The sequence below is a fragment of the Telopea speciosissima genome, chromosome 10 (assembly GCF_018873765.1).
Source record: "Telopea speciosissima isolate NSW1024214 ecotype Mountain lineage chromosome 10, Tspe_v1, whole genome shotgun sequence".
Taxonomy (NCBI): domain Eukaryota; kingdom Viridiplantae; phylum Streptophyta; class Magnoliopsida; order Proteales; family Proteaceae; genus Telopea; species Telopea speciosissima.
The window spans coordinates 2714830-2730322 of record NC_057925.1 but is presented as its reverse complement, the minus strand read 5'-3'; the positions used below and the strand labels follow the sequence as shown (position 1 = coordinate 2730322).

Sequence of the window (15493 nt, the reverse complement as noted above, 5' to 3'; positions counted from 1 at the left end):
CGAAATCATATAAAATCAAGAAGAGAGGGGGGGGGGGGGGCACAAGGAGATACTTGTGAATCCCTATGAGATATTTGCAATGAGTTTATTATTGCATGGATTAAAGTAATATATTTTAAGAATAAACTTTCCTTCAACCACCACTGGTGATGTGAGTTGTGATATTTCCCCAATCTCCAACTAATCCACTTGATCCAAAAACCCAATTCTTTTTTACCCTAATCATCTTATAAAATCTAGGACCAATTCCTCTTCACCCCTGGTAAAGAAAGAATTTCTCCTTGTCATGGAGATCTGAATCCTTTGATTTGCATGGGAAAAGGAATGGAGACAGTTTCATTTCACCCACGATGAAGGAGGTATTCTTTCACCATTAATATTAATGGACGTAGGATGTGGATCATAATTAGTGGATGGATTTTCAACTTTTGTTATGTAGTAAGAGGGATCCGACTCCTCTACTTCCGCCTGCCCGGTACTATCGTGTGCCCCCCCACACAAGCACGACAAAAAGTACCGCCTTACCCCCGCTCGGGCAGGAGTAAGGCGGTACATTCCGCCTTGCTTGTGTGTGGGGCGCACATGACAGTAGGGGCAGGTGGAAGTAGAGGAGTCGAATTGATAGTAAGAATAATAATGACCGTTTGATCATATGTTTTTCTTCTCCCACGATGGACGAAAACTTGAAAACTTAGACTCAAAGGGACTTGTGATGTATTTTGATTGTTCCAATAAGACAAAGTTGTAGACCAAATTAAAATTAGAAAAAGCTAGAGAGGATATATTTTCATGTGTGCACAGTAGTCAACAAAGCTAGGATTTTATGTTTGTGTGGAAAGATATTGCTAAAGAAAGTAGTTTGTTATAAGTAGATAACAATTGACAATGCAAAAGATCCAAAAGAGCATATGTATGTAATGTCTATTGCAAGTTCATCATTTTAGGGTTTATCATATTGCATGTTTTAGCTGCTTTATCAAGAAAAAAAGTTTGATCTGACCAAGTCTCTCAGTTATCTACTTTACTCTTTATTTACATGTTAAAGCATTATATAATTTAGATACTACTGAGATGTTGGGAGTTATCGAATTATAGTTCTGGAAGTTGAAGAGTTATAGTTCTACATTGTTTGTCTAGGTCCTTGGTGCAGGGCAAAACAATGGTATGAATCATCCCTCCCGAACCAAGACATTTCAATCACAAATGCAAAATCTCTTTAGGCTCTTAGCATTTCGATTTGATGGATATGCAAGAATCCGAATCGAAATCCGAATCCAAATGAAGGGGAACCCACCAGTTATTTTTGCATTGAAGGTCAAATCTGATTTTAAAAGCTATGGTTTGAAATAAATATAATTGATTAGGTTGGTACGAAAAACTGAAGGGAATCACCTATAATTAGAAAAAAATAATCCTTAGCCATTAATGACTTTAGAAACGTAAGTAGAAGAAACCTTGTATGCCAAACAATAAGGGATTCTTGAAGCCATTATTGGCCTAACAGTTACTCTTTGCAAGTAAACTCATGGTCATGGCGGCTGCAAAGATGATCCATTAATTGACTTGTAAACTGGAGTTAGGTTCATTATGTAAGCAAGGCAAGGTTTGTCACCATTAGAGAACTTGGAAGGCACAAGAAGAAACCTCTATGTATGAGAGGGATTAGATAGTGATGCCTCCTTTCTTTTCCTTCTCTTCACCTTACTGTCCTCTTTTTTTTTTTTTTCTTCTGGTTTCTGTAGTTTGATTCTTATATATAATCTCTCCCCCCCTCTTTTGCTAGAACTCTACACATAAGTAGAGAGAGAGAGAGAGCATTTAGGTATCGTATTAATTGTATCGATAGATATGTATCAATATCGATGGTGATCAATACTGATATGACATTGATACGATCAAAAAGTAGCTTTTTTGTATTGGGATCAATTTGGTACTAACTGGCCAATCAATATTAGTAGTGACACCAATATCGATGGTGATCAATACTGATATGACATTGATAAGGTCAAAAAGTAGCTTTTTTGTATTGGGATCAATTTGGTACTAACTGGCCAATCAATATTAGTAGTGATACCAATATCGTAAACTAAAACACAAACACCGGGGGGGGGGGGGGGGAGAAGCCATTTAACACTCTTAGATGTACATAAATATGATAAAATCAAACATAAATCGTTTATCGAAATCGAACCGTTTAAACTTAAATCATGAAACCGTTTAATAAATGGTTTAATTATGGTTTCAAAATTGAGATTACAAAACTAAATGGTTTAATCGAATTGAACAGTTTAACACCCTTACTATTTTTGTTTTTTTATTTTATGAAAAGAGAAAATATATATTAAGCAAGAAAAGATATCGACTGTACAATATTGTTTGAGAGCATTATCTCCTCTTTGTTTAACACCCTTACTTACAGAGCATGGTTCAAGTAGGCAGAATCGGCAAGAATTTAAATCGTCTCCAAGGAGCCCAACTTGCCCAAGGTGCATCCAACTGTTCGGCTGTGCCACACACATCCCTAGGCATGCACCGAGATGTGTGCGGCACAACTCAACCGTTGGATGCTCCCTGGGTGCACCCTGAGCGCTGGGCTCCCTAGAGACGATCCTGATCCGAATCGACAATGTAATTGGCCTCCATTGAACCCTAGAAATCTAGTACTAATCAACCGATTCAAATTGACTAGACTCAAAACTAGAATCGGCTGATTCTGTTCCAATCCAATTTGGCCTGATTCCTCAAACCATGTAGGAAGGTACACAGGAAAAAATCAGATTGCTATATATGAGCTACCACTAATAATGTTCCTCACTGTTGAAAGCTCTTCCTAACCTCACCGTTATCAAATTTATGATCAATTTGAGTGTTAAGTTCTCTTGATCATGAGGATTATTAATGGCCTCTTCCTACCAAAGTTTGGACCCATTCAGATGTTTAGAAAGATTAAAGAATTGAAGGGTTACAAAAGGACATAGCTGGTAGGGTCTATGTAGGATGAAAGACCTTACAGATCAATCATAAATTAATTCTGCTTTTGTTTTTCCCAAAACCCAACTTCAAAGAGTTGACTGGTTCCCATAATAATATTTAGGGATTCTGATCTTATGTTCTTTGTTGTCTTATGGTGACAGACTTGGTAGTAGATATGAAATCCATGGAGTTATTATATTTTAGGGATCAATTTTTAAATACATATCTCAGTATTTAAAAACCTGAAATCAAGATCCAGATCGGTCCTAATTCCGATTCAAAATCGGTAGGAATCAGCTTAAAAACACTTTAACCTTGTACAGAATCGGCCTGGATTCCGATTCAGATTTTTAAATTCCTGTAATTAAGATTTCTGTTGTCGGACATGTACACGAGAATCAAGTATTACTAATTAACGGCTGAAGTGTTCAAAGAGAGATGCGAGAAATGGTGAAAGCAGTGGGTCCAGGAGTACAGCTATAATCTTCAGTTTGAGGGAGATACGGAGGGAAGAGAAGGGGTTGCATTGCCCTCACGTTTTTGTTGCTGGGGTTCGTTGTTCTTACTGTTATTTATTGTTTGCATTCACAGAGATAGAGACAAAATTTTCCATTTGTGGGTTTTGGTTTTAGGCAGATTCACCGATTGAAGCACGAGAAGCTCGATCCAAGTCTCCCGAGTGGCCGAGCTTCTCTAACCCACTTTACCTTATTCTGGGTTTTCGCAGCGAGTTTATAGATGAGCTTGCTCTTCTGAGATGGAGTCCGTTGAAACTTCTTCGAATGTGGAAAGAGGCATCCGTATTCAAGCTCCACTGGTAAGTCCAGTCGATCGTTACTCTCAAATTTTTGCTTTGTCGTGTAAGCCATTCATCTTCCGAAATTACCCAGATGGAATTATGGTTGAATTTGGAGCTTTTGAGGAAAACTCTGGAATCTGATGTAGTTACATATTTGAAGATCTGCCGGGTTTTGCTTTCCCTGTGATTTTACTTGATTATTACTAAGTTTTGTGGTTTTGGGTTTCACTTCTAGGGGAATTGAGGTGGGCGAGTGCTGCATTTCGTTGTGGATGTCTTGTAAACCTAGGATTTAGAAGTTGGAGGATGGATTAGGGAATTGGGTTCAAATCAAATGATGGATAGTTTTGATATTAAGATCTGTGGGTCTTGGAAGACGGTTGGGTTCAGTTTTATTGTTTGCTTGTGGGAGATGATTTCAGTCTGTTCGGTTGTTTAAGTACGAAGTATGAGACTACTGGTATCTGAAACTCTGAATCCCCCTCCCTCCCCAAACCCTTTCTTTTCATTTTGAAAAATTACTTACTTTTTGTGTTTCTTAAGTTTGATGACCGGGCTTTTCTCTCTGTGTGTGTGTGGGTGGGGGGAAGGGGGGAGTTGTATCTTGCATCTGTTTGAGGCAAGGATCCCATTCGGGCTTTAGTCGTCCATTTATTTAGATGCCTATAACACTTCACTTTTGTATTGTCCTGCCTTATTTTATGGTTTTAGGTTTCGCACTTGTCACAGGCATGAGTATCTGCTGGGTTTGGCATTCTGATACTAATATTTTTAGCCTTCCTTCTGTTTGCTGCTTTGTGCTCATGGTGCCTGCTCCTCTAGGTAGACCTTTCTGCCTATAGCCCGCATTCTTGTTTTTCTCTATTGTAAACTGTTCTTCTAGTTATGTACCTACTTGCACTGGTCCTCTATTGATGTATCTTCAGATTCTTTGAGAGTTCTTATGACAGTTGAATATCAACTATAGGAGTCCAATTTCTGTTTTCATCTTAGCCCTATCATCGTAATCATCAGAGCTTTAGTAGGACATCAGTTAAGGTTATGTTCTGCAAAAAAGGTTCTGGATGCCATATTGATGCAGGTGGGGATCTAACAGCCTGATCCTATTGGTAATGGGCTCAATAAGGGAACAATAAGAATAGGAAGAGGAGATTCAATTCTAATGGCCAATGAGGGACAGGTCTGATCCTAGATCTACTGGTTTGAATTTTCAGGGTAATAATTTATTTGAAGTTTCACAATAAATAAAAAAGAAAATAACTATAATAGATGAAATTGATGAGGTTGAACAAGGAAGAAATAAGGGTGTCAATTAGACAAGGAGAGAGAAAGTTAAGGATTTTGATTGGAACTTGGGGGAGCAAATAGGAAGTGATTTTTTACCTGTTTAAAGAATTTTTGGACAAGAAAAATAGAAGTCAATGACATAAAAAGTTGGAGATAAAGAGGAACATTGATGAAAGAAAGAAGGAAGGGAATACAAGAGAGATTGCTGATGAGAAAAATTTAGGGAAAAAGGGTGAGTATTAACATGAGAGTACTGCTGGCTCCACTCCAACTAACATAATAAAATAAAATAAAATTTGCATGCCCCAACAGGCTAGCAGCTATATTTGGACCTTTGATCTAGGACCATTACAAGTTAAAACCATAAAATTAATAAGCCCAACTCATCTATTATTGAAATAGATTTTATTACTGATGCGTCATTGCATGACATATTCATAACCTGTATCTCATTTTACTAGAAATAAATATTTGTTGGCATGTATCCTTGGATATGAGGGTGGGGTTAGAATAACACTTTTCTGAGTAAGAGTTTATATGCAGAGATCCAATTGGTATTGGAGCTTGGAAAAACACATAGCACATACATGCAATTTGATTTGAAAAGAGTGGTCCTGGTTAGTTTGAATACAACATCCTGTTTGTAAAGGCCTTTCCTATTGCTTACTGGCAATGTCATTTATATCATAACAAAACCTTAGCTTCTCTCTAATTAGCAGGCAAATTGAATGTATGCAATGCATCACCAATTAGGCTATGCCCTTTGAACCTTACACATTGTGGGTTTTTACTGCAGTATTACATTTGGAATTCTTAACTTGTGTGATATTGCGAAATCAGTTGTGTTATTTATTGCTTGATGCTTTCTTCATTAGATATCTGTAAGGACTGCATTGAATATTAAATATTGAGTACAGGAAAACTGTTTATTGTTGTGCCAAAAAGATGTGTTCATATACCCATTCTTTGCTGGAATGTATATCCTGAGAGTTAGTGGTTAGACAGATCTGATGTTAGACACATAACCATGTCGGAGCCCACATCGGGACCTATGTTACAGAGTTTGTCTTTTGTGTCTCTGAATCATATTGATGGGCAACCGTTTATATGCTCTTATCTGCATTCTTTGTGTCAAAGATAGTCTGGAGCAAGTAATTAAAGTTGTATTTGTATGCTGTATACTTTTATTGGGTATTTTAATGATGTCCGATTTCTATCCTCTCTTCCTTTTTTGTGTGTGTTTTATTATTTATGTGTATGCTCGTAAAAGGTAGACTTGTACCAGAGGACATAACTGGCGAAATGTTTTTAATGTTTTCAATGCTCAAGTTCGATTCCCATAAAAAAGACTAATCTTTCATAAACTAACAACCTGATTTGCTAATGAAGGGCTCAACTGGTTGTCCATCTATAGAGTATGTAACAAAACCAAATAGAAAGCAAACCAAAATCTATTAAGAGAAGAAATAGAGAGCAATGGGAGAGGATGGGCTGAACCACAATAGATTCAGTCTGTAGTGATCTATCATGGGTTGTGTCAAGTAGTAAGTGGTACAATGCTCAACTTCTCAAGGAAGGCACTCCAACTAACATGTTAACAATGATGTGATTAGCAAAGAGCATACTCACTCCTTATGGATAAAAAAGGTTGGTGGTTTACCCCTCAACCTGAACATGACCCATTTAGAAAATGGGTTTGTTGTATTGTATCAGACTTATTTCATGTCAAAATTTTCTCAACCAAAGTTCCACTCTCTCCTTGCCATGTTTATGTTGGTTTGTCAGGTCATGTTGGAAATGCCACATTTACATTTCTCTCTTGACGGATAATCACTTGTATGTGGCTCACCATCAGTTCAATAAGAACACTTTTCATTATTACCTTAGAATCTGTTAACATTTTGGGAATGAGTTGCTGGTTTTTTATTCTGCATTTTTATTGTTTAACATAAACATATTTTTTCTGCCTTTAGCTCAATTGTTGTGAATTCTGAAGGATAATTGTCTAAGTTATTTTTATTTTTTGTTCCTTGGATACTTCATAGACTGAATCAGAAATTTCCATTAGGACTTCTCCAAAATGCTTTGTACCAATGTCTTTTTCTTTTTTTCTCTAGGCTAGTAAATACCAATTTTTTTCATAAATAACCAGAAAATATCAATTTTATCTTAGATTTTCTTCCTGTTTGCCCCTTTTCTCTCAAGAAGAAGTATCCATATTAGTTGATTTGGCATGGTTAAGCTCTTTCCTACTGGCATAGATGTTTTCAGCATTGACTGTTTCGTGACCTTACTTTTCCTTCCTTAACCTCATTTTTTCAGAAATAATTTAACTGCTTTTTGACTTAACTGCCTTGATTAATTCCTGCTTATTGGAGTACCTGATTAATTCCTACTTATCGGAGTACATTCTGAATGTCTTGCATGTTGATCCCTTTTCTTTTATTCTTGTGCATAAATCACTCAATGAGTTGATTTATCGTAGTAATGGAATCTGCTAGTCATCTATGAGAAACTGTGATATGCTTTTTCAAAGTCCTAACTGGAGACACACTGACATTTTTTTTTTTTGGGTGCAAGATAGTGTGATTTTAAGAAAGTCTCTAATTTTATTGAGTTGTTAACCCTAACTTAGTTAAGTTTACAAATGCACTGGTTAAACATTTTAAGTGGTCAATTAAATTTCTTTCCAAATGGCTCTCTCACTGATAAAGCTGGCAGGGGAGGCATTTCCTCTGGGAGGGATGAAAGAAGCAGAGATATTAGACTCGGCCTGTGCTTGAAATTGAAAATTTTTATGTAATATAATAAGATAGGGTAGGTCCCGAGGATATCAACTTATAGAGTTTTTACTAAATAATACATGAAATAACTATGGAAACCTATTTACTCTGGTGTTGTAAGAATTTGACCTTTGGGTACGACATTGTGCACATAGACAGTGAAAAGAATAGTTAGGCGCAAGTGGGTCAAGTTGACTAAGGCCTCAGCCTGTCCCCACTCTATTTCATGTTTCCAGAACCTAAGGCTAACCCCATGGTACTGTAGAAAAGCTACTCCAATGTGACTTAAAAGTTGGTTGGGTTGGCCTCGGACCTGATTTGGCTCATTTCCCTAAATGCTTATGCTACAATAGCCTTTTAAGACCCCCAAAGAATAAGTCAAAATATGTGAGCATCTTGTTGTGGCAGACAGTATGAAAATGAAATGGTCCAACTTTGTAAATTTCTTGTGAGTACATTATCAATATTTTGTGCTGTTATTGTAGTCTTTGCGAACTAGTGGTTGAAGCAAAGTTCATTGCTGGTGGTCTTAATGAAATGATATGTCATCCTTCATCAATCTCTTGTGAGAACTTTTCAATGTTGCTATTGAACTGAAGGCAGTTTATGTATAACTTCTGCTGCTATCGCACAGTGGTCTTCTACTTCACTAATTACTTTGTTTTTGAAGCTAGATAAAGCTTTTCTCGATGTTTGGATCCCCCTATAATAATCTGTTTTGTCTAGTGAATTAACCCAACTACTCTATGGTACCTGACAAATCCACAATAAACTTAGATCAGTGTGAGCAGCCCCTAGCAAGTACCTGAAAGTTGTGAGCAGCAGTTACTGTATAGATTACTTGCCTACAATTAACTTCTGCCTGTGATTTAAACAACTGGGGATTACAGTGCCAACTCTTATGATATTTGGGGGTATGCAGTCATGAATGATCCCAAATGATTTCTTTCTGTGAGTGCAAAGAGGAGTTGAGAGAGTAGCTGGGAGGATGGGGAGAGAAATTTCTTTTATAATTTTCAAATACGAGTATATTTTTGGTATGAAAATGTATACCAAATAACTAAAGGTCATTCATATTTAACGTGGTGTTGCTTTAGCTGCTTCATTCATGCTTTTCTCTAGTAGAATTCAAAATACCCCTCTATGCTCCTCTTGATCCATTTAGCCTCTGATCCTCCGTAAAAGTTAGTGACTTGAACACCACTGGCTTCCACCGTCACATCTAAGCCTATGTTTAAAATCTAGATGGGAGGCCGGCCTGGTCGAATGGAGTCATTATACTCTGATTTAGGGGTCCAATAATTTCAGATGCATATCCAGCTCTGAACTCTGTTATCCGACCAAACTGTTTAGAGGCTTGCCTCCTAATCACACTTGAGTTTTTAAGAAATTGAGTCATACTAGACAGTATACACTGAATCCTCTTTATTTGTTTGCACTTCTAGCTCTAGCTTCTATTTCCAGGCAGCCAGAATCGATGAATTGCTTATCAAATTCTCTTCATGTATCTTTGCTATTTTTTCAAAGTAATTTGTGGTTATCTATAAAAACAAGGGGGGGAAAAACTTGCTTCTTACCATGGAATTCATTGCAGGTGGATTCTGTGTCGTGCTATTGCAGAGTAGATTCAGGCTTAAAAACAGTTGTCGGGGCGAGGAAATTTGTCCCTGGATCGAAACTTTGTATACAGCCTGATATCAAGACTCATGCAATCAAGAGCAAGAACTCCCGCAGGGAAAGGAGCAGAGTCCAGCCTCCCCTTTTGCCTGGTCTTCCTGATGATCTCGCCATTGCATGTCTGATCCGGGTTCCACGTGTTGAGCATAGAAAGCTTCGTCTAGTCTGCAAGAGATGGTATAAGCTTCTCGCTGGTAACTTCTTTTACTCACTGAGGAAGAACCTGGGAATGGCAGAGGAGTGGGTGTACGTTATCAAACGAGAACGCGATGGAAAGATTTCATGGCATGCTTTTGATCCTACCTACCAGCTCTGGCAACCACTTCCTCCTGTTCCTGTGGAGTATGCTGAAGCCCTTGGATTTGGGTGTGCAGTTCTGAGCGGTTGCCATCTCTATTTATTTGGGGGCAAAGATCCACTTAGAGGATCTATGAGAAAGGTTATCTACTACAGTGCCCGGACAAACAAATGGCACCGGGCACCCGAGATGCTCCGGAAACGCCATTTCTTTGGTTCTTGTGTGATTAATAACTGCCTATATGTGGCTGGTGGAGAATGTGAAGGAATCCAAAGAACCCTGCGGTCAGCTGAAGTTTATGATCCCAACCGGAACAGGTGGAACTTTATCGCTGATATGAGCGCTGCAATGGTGCCCTTCATAGGGGTTGTTTTTAATGGGAAGTGGTTCCTAAAGGGGCTTGGTTCCCACCGTGAGGTCATGAATGAGGCCTACATTCCTGAAACCAATAGTTGGGCCTCAGTTAATGATGGAATGGTTGCAGGTTGGCGCAACCCCAGCATCTCTTTGAATGGGAAGCTCTATGCATTGGACTGCAGGGATGGTTGTAAGCTACGAGTCTATGATGGAGCCACAGATTCATGGAACAAGTTCATAGACAGTAACCTTCACCTTGGAAGCTCACGGGCACTGGAGGCCGCTGCACTTGTCCCCCTGAATGGGAAGCTTTGCATCATCCGCAACAACATGAGCATCAGTCTGGTTGATGTTTCTAGCCCTGATACACATGTAGAGAGTAACCCTCATCTTTGGGAGACTATTGCAGGGAAAGGCCACTTTAGGACTCTTGTCACCAACTTATGGTCCAGTATTGCAGGTCGAAGTGGTTTGAAGAGTCACATTGTGCACTGTCAGGTGCTTCAGGCATGAAAACCGGTGGAAGGCTTCCAAGGAATCTGAACTCCCTTCCTGTCTTGATAGTTTCCTCTATTCCCTTGCTTCATCACAATGAGTTTTTTGCATTCAAAACAGTATGCTCCTTCCTGGCATTCTGTATTCGCTTTGGGGAGATTGAATCATCAGTTGCTGTGGTTGACAATGGAAGAGGATGCTCAATACTCATGCTATTTTAGATGGGAATCATACCTTCATGTCAGACTTGGGAATGGAGATGGGATGAATACAAGAGCTATCAAGAAGAAAAGCAAGAGAGTGGCTCGAGGGATCATTTCCCCTTGCACTCCTTTCAGACTGTGAGAAGAGATTGATGAAGAGATGGGTGTAGAAGCCATTTTGAAATTTGATTTGAGGAAGTCCAAAACAACATGCATGGGCCACATTGCACCTACCAATTTGTGGCTTTGATGTTTGTTATGTTCTTTTGTTATGGATTATACCGTAGAATCATGTACTCTATGGAATGCTTGTGAATACAGTGGGATATAGAGATCAGCAAATGAATCATATGCATGGATACATTTGAGGGCATCAATCAATTTGCATAACCTAACCCTACCAGGGTTTTAAAGAGCAGAATCGGGATCTGGGTCGAGGCCAATTCTGATGCTGTTTGGTCAGAATCAGTCAGGAATTGGCTAGATTCTGCCCTAACCCTAGAAATGCAATACGGAGCGGTTGGAATCGGGATCAGCCGATCCTGAGTTCTAAAACCTGAACCCTTAGAGTAATTTGCATGTTCTTCCCGTTGGATTTTTACCCTAAAAAACAGGTTATATTGGATGTATTGGTTGATGGATCTTCATGCTCATCTTCGAAAGTAAAATTTAAAGTTGTGTTTGTGTAATGGACCAGATATGATTAGGTAACAATGAATTAAAGAGTGCGTTTGGGCGGTTAACTTGGGCTGCATTTTGTTACGATCCTGCTGTCCCACCCGAGAGTAACGAACTCCGGTGGGTATCCCACATCAGAGAGTAATTAACTCTGGTGTGGGCTACTATAGTCCTGGGCAGCCCACAAAACCTACTGAACCGGTTTTGTGGGCTAAGATCCAGGATTGCATCAATGGTATCAGAGTGAGTTGCCATGTCTATGGGTTGAGGCACCGACAGGGGTAATCTATGGAAAGGGCTACCCGGTGCTCGAGGGGTCCGAAGTGAAAGCCGCCATGGAGTGGGCCGTCAAGGACGTGGGTCCAGAAGCGTGGTGGAATGTTATGATCCTATTGTCGCATCCGAGAGTAATGATTCTTTGAGAAAACCATGCAAGAACAACCTTTTAGAGCAGGAAAAAGAAGGGAAGTTCGTTCAGGAATAGAAAGGAAACGACTTGCCTAAAAGAATGGCTACGACCATAGTGTGATAGCTATGCTTGAGATTTTCCCCTTCTGTCCCCCTAAAGGCCAGAAGGATGATCTGGAATGATTTCTATTTTAATTTTAGATTAATTTTTATGAATTAATTTTTTTGGCAAGAAATTGAAATTGTTTGATTGCATCAGTTTAAAATATTTCAAGAATAAGAAATTCATTTGGTGATTTAATTTATGGGAATAGATTTTTTATATTTCTTTGGGAGAGGGTGGTGGTGGTGGTGGTGGGAGGCTGGGAAGGGGGGTAATGTTTTACTTTTAATATGAAATTACTGTTTTACCCATCAATTAACCATGTGCTCATTAAAGAACAAGAGTGAATTCAATTTTAAAATTGAAAGAGCTTGACACCTATTTCAGAATTTTAATGAATTTTGATTTCTATTTCAGTGAATTAAGGTCCAAAAATCAAACCAAACAACGACGCCAAATGGTATCCAAAACATTGATACCAATATACCATCGATTTTTAGACCATTTTATCCTCCAACGATACTAATACCAACAATATGTATCAATATCCGTCAATACCGATACTTATCGATACAACTGATGCGATACGATATCTTTTTTTTTCTAGTATGAAAGCAATTTATTAAGCCCCAATGGAGCAAAAGCTGAAATACAAAACATCAGAACCCATTAAAAAGAGGTGAGAAATGTAAAAGTTTTCCTCCGTTGGAATAGAAAGAAAAATCCCTTCTCCACTGGTGATATGATCCTATGATCTGAGGGAGACATGAGCCTCCAATGGGTTTTTCATCACGACAGTGAACTCCACCTTCTCTGACAAGTCAACATTATCACCATCCACAGCCGTCCATTTGAAATCTTTGACCAAATTCGCCACAAAATATTCTAAGTGCAGCATAGCTAACCGAAGCCCAGGGCAAATCCTCCTCCCTGCACCAAAAGGCATCATTTTAATCTCCCTTGTCCCTGTTATATCAAACACTACTTCTCCTCCATCACCCAAGAATCTCTCTGGTTTAAACTCCATTGGATCTTTCCAAACCATTGGATCCCTACCCATCTCAGCCACCATAAAATTCACAGTAGCATTCTTTGGTATCACATGGCCATCCAACACAATATCTGTGGTGACAGCATGTGGTAACACAAAGTGACCTGGTGGGTGACGCCTAAGCCCTTCCAACACTACAGCCTTCAGATAAGGCATTTTCTGCAAATCCTCTTCACTGATCTCTTCCTCTTCACTTGATGAGTTATTCAAAACTATTACACTTTTGATCTCAGTGTAAAGCTTCTCTTGGATTTCTTGGTGTTTCACCAAATTCGCCATTATCCATTGTAATGCTGTGGAGGTTGTGTCTGTGCCAGCATTCAGAAATTCAGAGCAGAGACTCACAATCTCTTGATCTGTGAGTTTTCTTCCTTCTGATTCATCTGGGATTTGAAGATCCAACAATGTATCGACGTAGGGGATGGAGGCTTCATCTTGGACGACGTGATTCTCTTTTTTCTTCTCCTTCAGTTCTCGACGAGCTTTTATCAATGGGATCTCTACATCTTCCTGTCTACGACGCAAATTGAGAAGCTTTAGCCATTGTTTTCTGAAGATGATCTTCCCTAACTTGGGTAAGAAAGTAAGGACATTCATTCCAACAAAATTTAAGAGGAGGCTTCTCTCTACATCTTCAATCTCTGTGATGGTTTTCTCATCAAGTTTCTCACCAAAACAAATGAAGGCCAACAAACAAAACATGGCATACTGGAATTGTTTCATCACATGCACAGACTCGTTGGATTTAACATGGAATTTGAGCTGCGTTTTTACTATCTGCAACACCCATTTGCGAGTGTTAGCATAGGATTTTACTCGAGAAGGATTAAACAATTCTAAGGTGAGATTCCGACGAAGGATTCGCCAGAGAGGACCATAGGTAGCGGATGTGATGTTGTGTTGGTTACTAGTGATGATATTGTTGGAGGGAGGTGCCGGTGGACGGTCGGCAAATGTAGCGCCGTTTTGGATTAGGGCTTGATGAGCAAGAGAGGGGGTTGAGATGAAGATGAGAGGTTGTGAACCAATGTGTAAGGTGACAATGGGGCCATACTTTTGTCGAAGGTTGTGGAGGATTGATTCGATTTCAGAGAAAGATTTGTAGAGCCAAAAGAAGTTGCCAATGATGGGTAGTTTCAGGGGTCCTGAGGGGAGAGAGAGCTTATTGGTGTGTTTGGTTTTAATGGTGGGGGAGAGGAGAACTAGTATGAATTTGAGGGTTGCACAGAGACAAATGGAGAAGAGGATGATGAACCAGAGGCCCATTGGATGAGGACTTTAGTTTAAAAGAGTGCAATGAAGGTTCGTAATGAAGATGGTAATGGCGGAATGATAGAGTCACCCATCAGCAAATTTATAGAGATTTGTTTTTCTTATTTTATTATTTTTTGGGTTTTTGCCAAAAAAATATTGTAAATACGAATGTTTATAAATGTTCTCACGTTTTAAGCATACTTACAATTGGTTACATACTTACAATTGGTTACATCAAGTGTGATACCATGCATGTCGGTTTTACTTTTAATTCAAAATTTTAATACAATTGGAGGTATTTCGGGCATATAAAACGTCAACCTCATTAATGGTGTTTTGTTTTTGCTAAGCTGATATTGGGAATTATAGCAATCCAGATCTTCTATGGCATGCTGTCCGTAGCGGTCTGAGCGATGCACAAATAGGGCACGACGCAATGATCGCCTTACCTTGTCTAAACACCTTGCCCGAATGAAGGTAAGGCGATCAGTGCATTGCACCTTATTTGCGAACCGCTTAGACCGCTACGAGTAGCGCACCCAAATCACGATCTGAGTTATAGAGTTTTAGTTTTGAAAAAACATACGCAAGATTTTTTTTTTAATTTGATAATTATTTCGACGCAAAAATAAATTTACATTCTAGAAGAAATTAACTTTTTTTTTGGTAGAATTCTAGAAGAAATTAACAAGCATGCATTTGTTGCATGGGACTAGCAGCATCCCCCCACACCCCTCCCCCCAAAAAAAAAAAAAAAAAAAAAAAAGGATAAATAAAAAACTCAAATAATTATTTTGAGGCAGAAATAAATTCACATTCTAGAAGAAATTAACAAGCATGCATTTGTTGCATGGGACTAGCAGCATCTCCCCAAATAAATAAATAAATAAATAACTCCATGGTTCAAGTCTTTTTTATCTATCTTTTCCACTTGTCTCTCTTAGTGTGTGGCTGTACTTGGCAATTGTTTGGTCGATTGCCCTCTGCGTTCATCAATTTTTTTCACACAGCTAAAAGATTATCCAATGGTAAGCAGTGAGGGCATGGGGAGTCTGTTTAAAACCCATAAGTACTGCGAAATGACAATTTATGGGTAACTATTTTTTATTTTCCCCTACAGCCTACTT

At 38.8% G+C, this 15493-nt stretch overlaps 2 protein-coding genes across 3 annotated transcripts; one reads left to right on the top strand and one right to left on the bottom strand.

Moving 5' to 3' along the window:
- Positions 1-3450: 3450 nt before the first annotated feature.
- LOC122642379 (F-box/kelch-repeat protein At1g55270-like) lies at positions 3451-11289 on the top strand. 2 transcript variants are annotated; one of them, XR_006330033.1, is made up of 3 exons: positions 3451-3790; positions 9437-11123; positions 11160-11289. XR_006330033.1 is itself a non-coding variant. In XM_043835829.1 (2 exons), the coding sequence occupies exons 1-2, from the start codon at positions 3731-3733 to the stop codon at positions 10685-10687; spliced, it is 1311 nt and encodes a 436-aa protein (XP_043691764.1). In that variant the 5' UTR covers positions 3451-3730; the 3' UTR covers positions 10688-11289. The 2 variants fall into 2 exon arrangements, 1 of the variants encoding a protein (XP_043691764.1); XM_043835829.1 differs by having other exon boundaries at positions 9437-11289.
- A 1514-nt stretch (positions 11290-12803) lies between these two features.
- LOC122642378 (cytochrome P450 89A2-like) lies at positions 12804-14409 on the bottom strand. The gene has a single exon (XM_043835828.1). The coding sequence runs from the start codon at positions 14376-14378 to the stop codon at positions 12810-12812; it is 1569 nt and encodes a 522-aa protein (XP_043691763.1). The 5' UTR covers positions 14379-14409; the 3' UTR covers positions 12804-12809.
- Positions 14410-15493: the final 1084 nt, after the last annotated feature.

What these genes read in the sequence shown, in the direction of transcription:
- LOC122642379 (XM_043835829.1), top strand. Translation starts at nt 3,731, where the DNA reads ATGGAGTCCGTTGAAACTTCTTCGAATGTGGAAAGAGGCATCCGTATT. An exon ending in TCCGTATTCAAGCTCCACTG is followed by an intron (nt 3,791 to 9,436) that starts GTAAGTCCAGTC and finishes AATTCATTGCAG; the next exon opens with GTGGATTCTGTGTCGTGCTA.
- LOC122642378 (XM_043835828.1), bottom strand. Translation starts at nt 14,378, where the DNA reads ATGGGCCTCTGGTTCATCATCCTCTTCTCCATTTGTCTCTGTGCAACC.